Here is a 15,755-nt window from a genome sequence, read left to right as displayed (position 1 = left end):
AGTAGCGAACAAGGTGGATGCGGATGTGGTAGTCCCGTCAATTGAAGATGGTTCATCTTCATTTCAGTTGAAATTTATAGCGACAGCTGATATTGATAACGCGCTAAAAAAGTTGTCAGACAGCGGTGACAGCGAAGTGGCACAGGGTGGTGCACCGAGAGAACAGGACGAGGCTGTGCAGGGAATGGATCTGGAGCCACCTCAAGATCAGGGGCCCCGCCGTGGGCCCGAATCACTGGTGGTTGGACTAGTGCCTGGCGTGGATGTGGATGTTAGCGGTGCACCGACAGACCAGGATGAGGCTGTGCGGGGCATGGACATGGAGCCGCCCTAAGATCAGGGGCCCTGCCGTGGGCCCGAACCACCGGTGGTTGGACTATTTCCTGGTGAGGCTTTGGATGTTAGCGGTGCACCGGGAGTGGAACAGCCTACAGTTGACCGACGCCAAGTTAGTGGTACGAAAGTACCGGATGGTGAGCCTGGCGTTGTTTCGACCACAGTCCGTGAAGATGCATCGCAAGAAGGGTTAGAGATTGGTAGTGGCATGGTCAACGAGCAAGATGAACGCCCTACTGCACAACCCGGTTGTCCTGGTTCATTTCAGAATGATGACAAGCCCATGGATGTTGTAGAGGGAGCAGATAAGGTGGTTGTTGAAGCACCCTCCTCTGAGTTTAAGTTGCCGGAATTTCAGTGTACGTTTATATCTACTGTAGAGCTAGCTGAGGCATTTAAGGGGGTTCCAGGTGAGAATTTTGGAACGACTGATGCGGCAGGCCCTTCTCAACCAGCCGTTCCTGCGGACGGTCGGGAAATTTATGTCCCTCGGAGTAATATGGATCACCACCCTTTCCTATTTCATTCATCTGAGCCCTTACAGTGCATGGAAGTGGTCCCTGAGAATCTGACTTGCACCATGGATTGTGGGGAACCCATGCCCGAGCAGGGCTTTGTTCTGTAGACCTGTGAATTTGAATAAGAAATTATTTAGGGGTGTTTTTAAGGAAAGGAAATACGTCCTGGACTACGTATTTAACAAATCAGAAGCTTGGTTGAAAGGGTGAGTCGATTAATTTCTATGTCAAACATATTAATACTTATGTGTTGTCGTAATCATGTTCGCCTTATATAAATTTTTCTTTTTTTTGTAGGGAAGAATTGGCAGTTTTTTCAGACTTTTTCTTCGTGTCACGGGAAGACATGTTAACCCTTGAACCTGGATAGGAAGTTATGTCTTCTGTAATCGATTGTTGGTGCCTACTAATCAATAAGATGATGTATGACCAAACTGCACCAGTTGCATCCTCTCGATGTTTCTTCGGGCTTAGTCACACCGTACTTGTCCTATCCTCACTCAATGCAATTTTTATAGTTCCAATTTAATTGTAACGTAAGTGTCTAAATTTAATAGCGCTGCCCTTCGTTTGAACAGAGTGATGCGCTGGATATTTAGAAAGCCAAGAAGAAAGGAATTGTTCTTGATAAAAAGGACGAAATCTGGGCTGGGTGGGATGCTTGGATTCAATCCTGTTTGTCTCCATTTCAACTTGGATCTGATATGGTAAGTGTAAATGTGACCTATTATGAAGTGTAAATGTCATCACACCGAAAGTGTATATGTGATTTTCACAGAAAGTGTAAATGCCTGGATGTGATTAAGAAGAAAGTGTAAATGTCATGAAATATGAAGTGTAAATGTGATACATAGTGAAGTGTAAATGTCATGATGTATAGTGTAAATGTGATTATATAGAAAGTGTAAATGTGATGACATAGGGAGTGTAAAGGTGACTAAATAGGAAGTGTAAATGTCAGCACATATAAAGTGTAAATGTGAATATATGTAAAGTGTAAATGTCATGACATATGAAGTGTAAACGTGAGACATAGTGAAATGTAAATGTCGTGAGATATTGTGAAGTGTAAATGTAATGAAATATGAAGTGTAAATGTGATACATAGTGAAGTGTAAATGCCATGATGTATAGTGGAAATGTGATTATATAGAAAGTGTAAATGTGATGACATAGGGAGTGTAAAGGTGACTAAATAGGAAGTGTAAATGTCAGCACATATAAAGTGTAAATGTGAATATATGGAAAGTGTAAATATCATGACATAGGATGTGTAAATGTGAGACATAGTGAAGTGTAAACGTCATGATGTATATTGTAAATGTGATTTTATAGAAAGTGTAAATGTCATTACATAGGGAGTGTAAAGGTGACTAAATATGAAGTGTAAATGTCATGACATATACAGTGTAAATGTGAATATATGGAAAGTGTAAATTTCATGACACAGGGACTATAAATGTGACGAATTATTGAAAGTGTAAATGTGAAATTTTACTAAGTGTATCTTTTATGTCTTTGTTGTCACATCCGCCAGGTCTTCATCCCGATCTTATCTGGCAATAATGATCATTACAGCTGTGCATGCATAAACTTCGTTTCCGAGCAGATAGAGTATTTGGACAACCGTCGCTACGACGATGATTTTGAGAAGCTTCCATATTTTGGAATTTCGCGTATTGCGGTAATAATTATAAATAGCATACCTTAATTTGTTCTTTAGTGTATATGTATTCTGGAATTGTAAACACTGTTTTTAAATTGACTATTTTTTTGAAATTCCTTTTATAGTGTGATTTAATGGGCGAGTATCTGGAGTATAAAGGGTTTGTCAGAGGTTCAAAGGTCGCCGGGTTTAAATTTGTCAATGTCGAATTTAAATGGCAAGGTACGGGGTATTCTACGTTTGATTGTGGGGTGTACATGATGATACACATGCTGCTTTTCAATGGGAAGCTTTTTGACTGCGCCTTAGGTGAGATGGACGTTATCAACCTCGTCCGGGCTGAAGTGGTGTCGATCCTTTTCCTGAATGACCATAACAAAGTGAGCGAGAGCGTTCACGCAAGGATAACCCAATTCAGGGAAAAGTATGGTCAAGGTGTGAATTTGGTCTCCAATGTTGCACAGAAGCGGAGTCTGGACGATGAGGAAGAGATTACGTACAGTAAACGTCCCCGTGTTGCAGTCCCACCCCCTAAACGCGTAGAAGGAAGCCCTGTGGTCAATCCTGTAGCCATACAGGTGGAAAGCAGCCCCGTTGTTGTTCAAGCGTCAACGCAGTCTTCAGGTAGCCAACCTTTGTCAGCCGTGAGGAGCCGTCCCCGGGGCGGGGGGGATGGCTTGGGATGATCAATTGACTGTGGGGTTGCTGGTACGCAGACTCTTGTTGTCTCGACCTTCTTACGGAACAATCAAAGTTTGGTCAGGGGTGTTCGATCACGTCGAAAGCATGCGGTGGACTATTGCTTGTTAGACGACTACAACTTTGAAAATTCATTAGTATCTGCCAGACTCTTATAACAGGGCCAATTAGTTACGATATTTAATTTGTAACTACTTCTCAATTTCTTACTATTATACGTGTGTTTCATTACAGCGAATCAATCTCTTGGTACAGTAGACATGCCGCGCTGCGCCGGTCCGACATCATGACCATGCTTCCTGAGGTTGTAATGTCGCTTGTTGTCATTGAGTCCTGGGGGTCTGTTTTTTGAACCATTTGGAGTCTTTGAATACTTACTTCCTAGGATGGCCTTCTTTGGGATACGTCATATGGTACCCCCCCCCCCCCCCCACAAAGCCTAAAAGTTATACATTAGTTTTTACTTTTATTATGTAGGCTCACTCACTTCTCTGAACAGGAATGTATCATGCAGCTTTTGGATATACGTGAAGCGAGGCTCACATCTAATGACATCACCGATCGGTCGTATCACATTTGGGATACCTTCATCCAGGACTGTGATAAAACTTTCAACCTGAATGCCGAGTTTATCTTCGTACCTGTCAACATTGGTGGGCACTTTGCATGCGTATGTATAAATTTTGGACAACAAACTGTTGATCTCCTTGACTACCAACATCATGCCAATGGGATCGATCACCGAAATGTGCAATGTTACTCGCCAAGTGGCATCGGTTTGTTAGCGATTATTTGGATGTCGAACGGACGGGGGATATGAGATTACTAGCTTTGAGCATCGGCAAATCTCGTTCAGGCGCCAAACACCGCTTCCTAACATAACGAGAATCGGGGATTTTTACGTATGATGTATATCTTTGATGTACGAGGGTCAACCTTTTGATCATCCAGACTTGGAGAGGAAGAGGAATCGACGGTACTTGGTAGTCGAGTTGGTGGCGACGCTTGTTCTAGCTGACATAAATGTCAACAGAGACATTTTTGAAGCAAAGTTGAATGGGTTTATCGCTGGAAAAGAAGATTTATGGGCCAAGTTACAAAAGAAGCGCAAAATTAAGGCTATGTTATCGAAAAAGTGAACAATTTGTGGACATTTTTTTTTTTGAAATGTATTTTGTTTGGCAATCTTGAACTTAGAAAAGAATGTTTTGTACTTTGGTTGGCAATGTTTGCAAGTGTAATCATTACATTAATGAAGTGTAATGGTAAATTACACTAATGAAGTGTAATGGTTGACTATTTTTTGGCAGTTATAATCATAGTTTTTTCAAAGTGTAAATGTGACTAAATTGCAAGTGTAACTGTTAACACACTTGTAATTTAGTCACATTTACACTTTAAGTGTAACTGTTAACACATTTAAAGTATAAATGTTAACACTGAAATTGAAGAATTTCTTCAAAGTGTAAATGTGACTAAATTGCAAGTGTAACTGTTAACACAGTTGCAATTTAGTCACATTTACACTTTAAGTGTAAATGTTAACACACTTAAAGTGTAAATGTTAACACTGTCAGTGTCAACTTCATCATACTGAAAGTGTGAATGTAAACACACTGAAATTAAATTGAATTTTAGTGTAAATGTGGTGACAACCCAAGTGTAAATGTGAACCAAAAAAAAGTGTAAATGTGAACAAATAGAAAGTGTAAATGTGAATATAGGAGAAGTGTAAATGTGAACAAATAAAGTGTAAATCTGACTAAATTGGAAGTGTAAATGTGAAGATATTCAAAGTGTAATGTGAGGATAGAGTATGTGTAAATGTGAAGATACTGGAAGTGTAAATCTGCTGACATGGCAAGTGTAAATGTTAACACCAGTTATTTGAAAATAAGTGTAACTGTTACTTGAAATAACATAAGTAATCCAAAATAAGTTCAAGTAACACAATGTTTGGCTATCTAATAAAACAGAGAGATTTTGGTCTTATGACAGTGTAACTCTAACGTTGGTGTTACTAAAAGTTACACCAACTGCAGTTCAAAGTTACGCTGCCATGAGACCAATTCCTAATCCCCCGCTCCAGTTATAGCACATCAAAGTATAAAGTTACACACTCAAAATATATAGAGCAACACTTGTCACTGATCTGACGTCTATTCTTGTTCTGACTCCAACTCTTCCTCCTCCTCTCCTTCATCCTCTTCTGGTTCAGACGACCCTTCGCACAATGGCGTGTGTGCTGAGAAGGGGTTAGGGCAGTTTCTCTTGTCGTGATTTGTCATTCTCTTGCAATTCTTACACTTACGTTTGGGTTTCCTAGCCAACACCATTGCTTTTGTTTTGGTGACAAAGAATCTTTTCCGGTCCCCTTGTTTTTCGAATTCTTTGGTGGCAATATCGTCACTACCTCACATGCCGTACAATTCAGAAATTTCTCCATTTGTTGATTTTTATTCAATACTTCCCCTAATGGTGACAGGGACTGTTTAAATGATCTAATTACAGCGGAAAAGTTGTCAACATCAGCTACTCCTTTGTCTCGAAGGAGCCCTACAGCTTCATGAACTTCTGACCACATTATTGACATTGCAATTTGTTTTTCATCGATGACTTGCATTTTTTCTGTCCCTTCACCATTAGTATTGAAAATCCTTAATCGGAGATACTCTTTTATCCATCTATTTACAACATAATCTTCTGGTATAGTCTTTATCCCACTTGCTGAAAAAATCCATATTATATGGCGGCATAGGATTCCGGTTCTTTCAAACATCGTACAATTGCAGCTTGCTTTACGTATACCTGTGTCATCAGATAAAGCTAGCATGTAAGTGTGAACGTTAAAAATAGTGTCACTGATGTAAAGTGTAAATGTCTTGAATTGTAAAGTGTAAATGTTAAGTTATTAGAAGTGTAAATGTAAACTAATAGGAAGTGTAAATGTCATGAACTGTAAAGTGTAAATGTTAAGTTATTAGAAGTGTAAATGTTAAGTTATAGGGATTTAAATGTGTAAATGTCATATGATGTAAAGTGTAAATGTCATGAATTGTAAAGTGTAAATGCTAAGTAATTAGAAGTGTAAATGTAAACTAATAGTAAGTGTAAATGACATGAACTGTAAATTGTAAATGTTAAGGTATTAGAAGTGTAAATGTTAAGTTATAGGGATTTAAATGTGTAATTGTCATATGATGTAAAGTGTAAATGTCATGAAATGTAGTGTAAATGTCATATGAACTGTAAAGTGTAAATGTTAAGTTATTAGAAGTGTAAATGTTAAGTTATAGGGATTTAAATGTGTAAATGTCATATGATATAAAGTGTAAATGTCATGAATTGTAAAGTATAAATGCTAAGTAATTAGAAGTGTAAAAGTAAACTAATAGGAAGTGTAAATGACATGAACTGTAAAGTGTAAATGCTAAGGTATTAGAAGTGTAAATGTTAAGTTATAGGGATTTAAATGTGTAAATGTCATATGATGTAAAGTGTAAATGTCATGAAATGTAGTGTAAATGTCATTAAGTGGAAAAGTGTAAATGTTAAGGTATAGGAAGTGTAAATGTCATATGATGTAAAGTGTAAATGTCATCAATTGTAAAGTGTAAATGTTAAGTTATTAGAAGTGTAAATGTAAACTAATAGGAAGTGTAAATGTCATGAACTGTAAAGTGTAAATGTTAAATTATTAGAAGTGTAAATGTTAAGTTATAGGAATTTAAATGAGATAAAAACAGAAAGTGTAAATGTCATAGGAAGTGTAAACTACCTGGACTGTACGCAACTTCAAAATTCTTCTTTCTGGATGAATCTTTGACAGTAGTTACCTCTAGCTCGCCTCTCTCAGTGAAACCTCCTGTTCTACATGTATCAATTGAGAAGATGACTTCTTGTTTGAATTTGTGGAAAGCTGAATAGGTGTACACCTTTGCAGCATGAATCTCTAATGCCAGATGTGTTGACGCCGTTGCGGACGAGTGCTTATCCATGTTGTCAAGCTGCTTCTGTGTATGTCTTTGTTGGTCCATAGCGCTCTCAAAACGCATCCAAAACTCAACTAATGTTCCTGACTTGTGCTCAAACCTCTTGAAAAAGCTATTTTCGCTCTCTGATCTTTGAGTTGTCCTCATAATGGACGCCATCCTCAAGTCTCTGCAATGCGCCATCACCCACTGTCCCCTTATAGCATATGTATCTGCAAACCAATCATTTACGCCAACACCATGATCTTCAATTATTTGCTCCCAGATACCATCAAATTCTGCTGCCTCAAGCTCATCGTCCCATATAATGTCATTAATTTTACACATGAACTCATTATAATCACTCCTCGAGACGCCAAACTTACTGGGCATTTTGTTCATTATATGCCATATACAGAACCGATGGCGCGCTATCTTGAAAACAAGAGGGACAGATTTGATAATACCTGGGTCCTGATCTGTAATTATATACTCGGGTTCCTTACCCCCCATTGCTTGTAAAAACCGGCTGAAAACCCAATTAAACGACTTATAATCTTCCCTTGCAATTAGAGCCCCACAGAACGTCAGAGATCGTTTATGGTGGTCAACACCTGTGAATGGTGTGAATACCATAGAATACTTATTGGTGGAGTAAGTTGGGTCGAATGACACCGCATCACCAAAAAATTTGTAATTATCTCGGGCGGTACCGTCCGCCCATATGGCCCTACGTAGGCTGCCATCATCGTCAAGGTCATAGTCAAAGTAGAAACCTATTCTTGTTTCGGTCATTTCCTTGAAATGGTCAACAAACAACTGATCATCCCATTCGTGAATGAAACATTTAACATCCCTATGGAAGTTCTTAAAATCATTTAAGCTTGCTCCAATGTTTTCGTATCCATTCACTTGTTCTTTGCAGATTCTGTATGTTTTTGTTGCTCCTATCTTCAGCTGCCAATCAATCATTAACAGATACGTCATATAATCTGTTATGTTACACGACAATTTCTGGAACTCTCTGTCCTTAAGTGAGATAAGCTCGTGATTGTGACCCTCGTGGAACCGGTCAATTAATAAAAGACCATTCTTCATATATAGTCGTATCCTCGCTTTACACCCCACTCTAGTGACCCGAATATCCTCTCGTGACTTCTCCCAACCAAATTCCGTCATCCTGATCTTTACTGGGCGTCTTGTGAGCGAAACCTTCTTGATTGCAGACGACGAGCTTTGACTTGATCTCACCGCCACGCCATTTTTTTTTGTGTACCTACGTACATCAAACCCACAAGCAATGGCGTATATCTTATAAAAAGTCACCGCATCCTCAACCCCCCCAAACTCCTGGCCGATGTACGGTGTAAACCTCTTCTCGACCTCCCTACACAGCTCCTGCCTGTCAGGTTGAACTCCATTCTGTTTTACCAAGTCTGTAAATGTGCACAGAGTGTAAGTGTAAATGTAAATGTCATCAGATATGAAGTGTAAATGTGCTGTTCTGAAAGTGTAAATGTCAGCAAAAGTGTAAATGTCAACAGAAATGCAGTGTAAATGTGATGCTTTAAAAGTGTAAATGTCAACAAAAGTGTAAATGTTTTCAGAATGCTTACTCAAATTAAAACTATAATAATAACAATTAAAAGGTGACTATAACAATTAAAAAGTGTAAATGTAAAACTATAGTAAAAGTAAACATCCAAAAGTGTAAGTGTAAATGTCAGCAGAAACGAAGTGTAAATGTGCTGTTCTGAAAGTGTAAATGTCAGCAAAAGTGTAAATGTCAGCAGAAATGCAGTGTAAATGTGATGCTTTAAAAGTGTAAATGTCAACAAAAGTGTAAATGTTTTCAGAATGCTAACTCAAATTAAAACTATAATATTAACAATTAAAAGGTGACTATAACAATTAAAAAGTGTAAATGTAAAACTATAGCAAAAAGAGTAAACATCCAAATGTGTAGCAGAAACGAAGTGTAAATGTGATTTTCTGAAAGTGTAAATGTCAACAAAAGTGTAAAAGTACACCAAAAGTGTAAATGTGAGCAGGAATGCAGTGTAAATGTGATGCTTTAAAAGTGTAAATGTCAACAAAAGTGTAAATGTTGTCAGAATGCTAACTCACATAAAAAATATAACAATAAAAATGCAAAGGTGACTATAACAATTAAAAAGTGTAAATGTAAAAGTACACCAAAAGTGTAAATGTGAGCAGGAATGCAGTGTAAATGTGATGCTTTAAAAGTGTAAATGTCAACAAAAGTGTAAATGTTGTCAGAATGCTAACTCACATAAAAAATATAACAATAAAAAGTGTAAATGTAAAACTATAGCAAAAGTGTTCATGTAAATGTTATCAGAATGCGTTCATGCTACTCAAAACTCAAATTCATGAAAACCCAGCATGAAGATTTACTTCTAACAATCTTCATTTCAAACCCAGTAACAAATAATCAAAACAAGAATGAACAAATTCGATGACATGCAAAATTTATCATTACCTTCATCCATCCTATTCAACTGAAAATATTAAAACGTGACTGAAAACAATGAATAAAATGAAGAAATACCATTGAGCCATCTATTATTTGCATGTTTACGCTGATTTGGAGGATTTAGAGAGAACTTTAGTTTCGTTTTCACATGAAAGAACCCAGTTTTAGAGAGAAGAAAGAAAGAATAAAGTTGGAAATAAGTGTGTTAAGGAAGGAAGAATGTGGGGAGTGTAAACATAGTACAAAGGATATATCCTTTGGTCCGCAGGAAATGATCATTGGTAAGGACAATTTGCAGGAAATGTTGTCCCCTTTCATAGCCAAGCTTTTCCCTTTTTTTTTGGCCTATATTTTGTAAAAAATCTCCACCATAGATGTTGTCCATCTAAGGGTCCTTATAAGGATTTAAGGACTCAAATGAGGTAAGGGACTCATTAGATCTCCTCTCTCTCTCTCTCTCTCTCTCTCTCTCTCTCTCTATATATATATATATATATATATATATATATATATATATATATATATATATATATATATATATATATATATATATATATATATATATACTTCATATCTTTAAGTGAAATTACATATCTTTTGTGTATATCTTGGTATTGATTTTTTTTTTATGGTTTTTTTAACATTTCTATTAGTAAATTAAGTCTAACCTCTTGATTTTGTTGTGTTTTTATAGAATTCAATGTCATGATCTTCTTTAATGTGAACGCTTTATTGTTATGTTCTAAGTTACTACTTTATCCTATTATTTTATTTTTCCATTTTTTTAATTTGTTTAACCCTTTAATTTTCATATATGTATAGTTTCTATTCTTACCAGCTTTGAGTTCAACATGACAAATAAAACCTTATATTTTATCTCATTCATAAATTTAAAAAAAAATAAAAAATATAAGTTGCAAACACAAATAAAATAAAATAAAATAAAATAATTGATGCAAACCTTTTATCTCCCTCCCATAACTTTGGTTATCAATTTACCCTATTTATTTAACTTTATTATCTTCTTAATGATGATCTTTTTGCTTTCCCCTCACCATTATATAACAATAATCATAATTTCCATGTTATTCAAAAAATTGGTATGTAAAGTACAATATTATAAAAAGGCAAGACTAAATATTTCACTAAGCCATCTCACTAAGCCATGTGTCATAAAAAATTATTTTTTATTATCATGTTTCACATGCTTATTAGTAAAAAAAATTTAAAAATATAAACTCTCAAACATACAAAATAAATTAAAAAAATTTTGATTCAAACTTTTTATCTCCCTCTCATAACTTTAGTCATCAATTTACCTTATTTATTTAACTTTATTACTTTTATTTAATGATGATCTTTTTGCTATCCCCTCACCATTATATAACAATCAAAATTTCCATTTTATTCCAAAAATTGGTATGTAAAGTTTACATAGATAACTAAAATATTTTTTTTACTTTTTTTCTTTATTGTATATTAAATTAATTAGAATCTTATTTTTTACTCCGTATTATTTTTGTGTTTTTAAATTGCAGGAGGATGATACATACTCACATATCAAAACAATTGTTACCTTAAGCAACTTTTTATTAGTTGAATATGCAACTCTTTTCACTATGAAGTTTCATGCAGCGACCCTAAAACCCCATCTATAATCTATACAATCTAATTAAAGGGGTACGTAAAATGACAAATTTAATTAAATGTAACATGGAAATTTTAATGTGACGTGGGTTATCAGTTTATAGTTACATGACATTGATTTCATTCACTCATCTATAAATAAATCTACACAATTTAATTAAATGGTACCTAAAATGACAAATTTTAATGTGACAAAAGAATGTAAATGTAATAAACTTTTTAGTTTCCACTCATCTTTGTACCTATTAATAATTAATACATTCTACTAATTTAACATCTAACTTTTTTCTTAAATGATGAATTTTTGGCTTCCCTCCTCATTTATACTATCTATACACATTGTCATATTTTTGTCTACAATTATCATTTCTTGCGTTATCACAATATCTCTACTTGTCTACCTTAAACACCTTTGAGATTTTATTTTATCGGTCTAAACACTCTAATTCATTCAATCAATAAAGAGAACTTAAAATAACGCCTAAATATTTGTTGGAAGATAAACATTCATAGTCCATAATCTTTAAGCTGATTAAAAAAATAAATTATTAACGATACCGTGATTTTCGCGGGATCCAAAACTAGTTAGTAGATTATAAGGCAATTAAACCATTTCCTTGTATGGATTGAATATGCTATTGCAATATGCTGCTATTTATTCAGAAATAGTAGATTCCGACCAATATGCTATCAAATATCTCACAAAATCCACCACACATTTTAAGAGAAAAAACAGGAGATGAGAGGAAGAGAAAAGAGAAAGAGAATTATGTCCCTCCGCCCCGAGTTCGTAAGGTAAGACTGTATCACTAGCTTACATATATTATTTTATTTGACCTGCCTCGACCTTGACCACCCTAGACCGTCGTTGACCCACCGTTAACCACCCAATACGGGTTTGACCGAGTATATATAATAGGTTATAGCTATTTTGTGTGACCATCTTAAGACGGATTTTTAACCCTCTTACCATGACTGATCGGGGTTAGTATTGGGGTGGTTGTGTCGAGGGTAGTGAGGAGAAGCTAGTGGTAGTCTTTGGTGGTGGGTAGGGTGGTTGTAGGTAGCGGAATTGAGGGCCAAATGGTAGATGTACGACCTGTTTGTTGTTGTTGTTATGGTTGTTCTTCGTTGATGTTGTCGTTGGGGGTGTTGTGGTTGTCGGGTATGGTGGTGGTCGTGTGTGGTGACCACCGTGTCTAGGTGGGGCAACGATGGTGAGAGTGGTGGTGGCCGAGCTAGTGGTGGTTGTGTGTAGCGTTGTTGTTGCAGGTTGTTGTCTTTAGTGTAGTTATGGTTGTCGTGGGTTGTTGGTGACGGTAGGAGCCGGCCTAGGAGGTGGCTGCCGGGCTAGAGTGGTGGTCCAACGTGGCTAGGGATGGCCCACGGTGATGGGTGGTCAAGCTCTCGCCTTGTATGAGACGGGTTTTGTTTAGTTAGTTTCGTATTTAATTTAATTAGTTTAATAATAATAATTAGTTAGTATTCATACGTATTTTAATTATCTTGTTTAGGAGCGGTTTTATGTGACGGTTTTGTGAGACGGTTTTATGAGGCGGATCTTGGTGTATCGAGTAGCTTATGGAGATTTGATAAAAGGTAGGTTTATCCTACTTAGTTTCAATAATGTGTTTATTTACTAAATGATTCATTTTTTATCAATTGCATTGAATGAGTCGGTAATTGGCATGTTACATGGTATCTTGCATTTATTGTATTGTCTTATATGTCGGAGGACATGGTGGCTTACTTTTTGTTATGGAGACGTAAGGCGGTTGGGAGACCGTCTTACGCTTGAGTCGTCTCTTCGAGCTTCCCACTCCAAGAGGGATGTGCACATTAATGGCTTGCGTTACGAAGGGACTCGTGTGGTTGAGACATGAGGTTTGGCAGGGGATCCGGTTGGCTTCCGGATCCGGTACGTCTGGGCGTGTCCCGGTACCTGTTTGTGGTTGTTGGTATGTCAGGGCCTGTCCTGGAACCAGTGTGGTTGTCGGTATGTCTGGGCGTGTCCCAGTACCGTGGTTGTGGTGGTTTTATAGCGTGTCATTCATATCATAAGCATGTTGCATATTCACACACTTGAGTCGTGTCACACTTTATTTATTGAAACTGACATTTGTGTGTCTGTGTAATTGTCACCTATTTCCGGGATGGTCTGTGTTGATCTATATGATATTTCCGATCATTTGGGAGCAGGTTAAGTACAGTTTTGCTTGTTAACGTGATCGGGATTTGGGTCGCGCCTTGGACTTGCAGTCGAGTAGCATAGTATAGATGACATAGATGGTAGTCGACTTGTAATTTGTATAGTTCACATTTATTCATTTGTTTACATTTATGTAATCATTAAACTTGTTAGTTATTTAATGAAGTTTTTTAATTGTATCTCCGATTTACCGCCTCGGGAAACCGAGATGGTAACATCTCCCAATTACCTTGGCCGGGTAAGAAGGAGATGTTACAGTAACACCCACTCGGTCGAGTACCCCCACCTACCCGACCGAGTGTCCTATCACAGAAATATGGAATTGTACAATATCGCACAACTACGAGTTCATTAAGTAACTATTTTTTTTTTCAAATTTATCGCTTTACGAGATTTTTGGTTTGGAAAAAAAAATTTGTTGTTCTCGAGTTCGTGGCCAAGAATTATAGACAATCAAATATTTTTTATTCAACAAACGGGATCGATCGTAACTAGTTTCCGCTAAGAAAAAAAAGTGCAGCACCAATAAATCCATGAGAAATTATTTGTAAATTGGCTCCGTTAAATCTCGTTTCAGTTATAGAACTAATTCTATAATTAGAAAACCCATGCGAGATATAAAGGAATAGCTTATTTTTTTTTTAAAATTGCGTTGTCCAGGAGATGTTAAAACTGCATAGATTATTTGCATTGTGCCTATTATTATCAACCAAGGCGAAAATATCGAATGAGCATGAGGTAAATAATTCCACATTAATCTAAACCAACCCATACGCTCCCATTTAATAAGATTCCCACTAAAAGCATACAAGTACTGTAATGAGCTTCCCCATGGGTATCTGGTAACCATGTATGTAAACCAACCCATACGCTCCCATTTAATAAGATTCCCGCTAGAAGCATACAAGTACTGTAATGAGCTTCCCCATGGGTATCTGGTAACCATGTATGTAAAGGTATAATTGGTAATTTTACAGCAAAAGCAATAAAAAATCCAGTATAGAATATTATTTCTAATGCCAGGGGATACGATTTATTAACTATGTTTTCCAATTTAAAGTAGGGTCAACAGAACCATATAAACCAACACCCAAAACTCTATTAATAGAAAAATGGAACTCCCGGCCTTATACAAAATAATATGTAAAAACGTAGGGATACCATACAGAATATCGCTTTTTTTTTAAAAAAAATCATCTTTTAAGTATAATTTTACATCAAACGTGTTAGATTGTTTAATAAGATAAAAATGTCGACGTTTATCATGAGAAAGAAATAAATTACCGCGTAAGTTACTATTTGGATGATGAAAAAGGCTATCTTTGTTATTTCTCAAATATTTAAATTATGTTGCAAATTCATAATGACCTGTGAAATAAGTAGAGTGACTTATATATGAGGATTGAATAAAAGAAAGGAAAATATGACTTTTATAAACTTTAGTTTTTCTTATATATTTAAAAATAAAATTAAGTATAAGAAATATGGGTCCATGATTAGGGAATGAGTCTTAACAACAAGACCTACGCCTAGATCCGCGTAAATTTGTCTAGACCTAGAAACATTGGATCGATAAAAATGAGATCTATATCCACCCAATTAGGGTCCGATCTAGCGAGTCTGGGCAGGGTCCTTAACCCATTACCATCCCCAGTCATGCCATTTTATTTAGCTTGTTTGACCGAAGCAACTAAATTGATTACAATTTCAGCTAACTTATATTTTCGTAGGTGTTTAACTAGTAGCTTATTTAACAAATAATGCAGTTGAGATAAGAAGTTACATAACCATATAAGTCCAATCACCACTTTACATAGAAGGAAAGAGTTGATATCTAGACTTGACATTATAACAAAACAAAGCCCCCATTATGGAGCAAAGGAGAGAAAGACCACCCAGGGGATAATATGGAATCTCTACCATTTTAATTTATAGTAGAATCAAAACTCTCTTTCTTCATTAAAAAGTATTTTAGCTACACCGTGCGCCCCTAATGTTTGAAATATGGCATACTCTAACCTACGAGCGGTGTCCTATTTACAAGCCATTTCTTTTGATAAAATACTTCACTTAAATTTCATCACAAAATTTAGAGTAATACTTCAAGTGAATTTTTTTTTCATTTGAGATTGAAAAATTCTTTAAATTGCAAAATTTTATTGAAATAGCAGAAAAAAGATTCACGATAGGAAGTTAAAATATAAGATCCAAT

The 15,755-nt window shown here is 36.2% G+C and overlaps 1 protein-coding gene across 1 annotated transcript; it reads right to left on the bottom strand.

Moving 5' to 3' along the window:
• Nucleotides 1-5,503: 5,503 nt before the first annotated feature.
• Nucleotides 5,504-9,703, bottom strand: LOC141607222 (protein FAR-RED IMPAIRED RESPONSE 1-like). Its single transcript, XM_074426582.1, has 3 exons — nt 9,694-9,703; nt 6,998-8,626; nt 5,504-6,045 (listed from the first exon to the last, which is right to left on the bottom strand). The coding sequence occupies exons 1-3, from the start codon at nt 9,701-9,703 to the stop codon at nt 5,504-5,506; spliced, it is 2,181 nt and encodes a 726-aa protein (XP_074282683.1).
• Between the last annotated feature and the right edge of the window lie 6,052 nt (nt 9,704-15,755).

The sequence above is a fragment of the Silene latifolia genome, chromosome 10, assembly GCF_048544455.1.
Source record: "Silene latifolia isolate original U9 population chromosome 10, ASM4854445v1, whole genome shotgun sequence".
NCBI lineage: Eukaryota > Viridiplantae > Streptophyta > Magnoliopsida > Caryophyllales > Caryophyllaceae > Silene > Silene latifolia.
The sequence above is the reverse complement of the archived record's forward strand: the minus strand, read 5'-3'. Positions and strand labels throughout refer to the sequence as shown.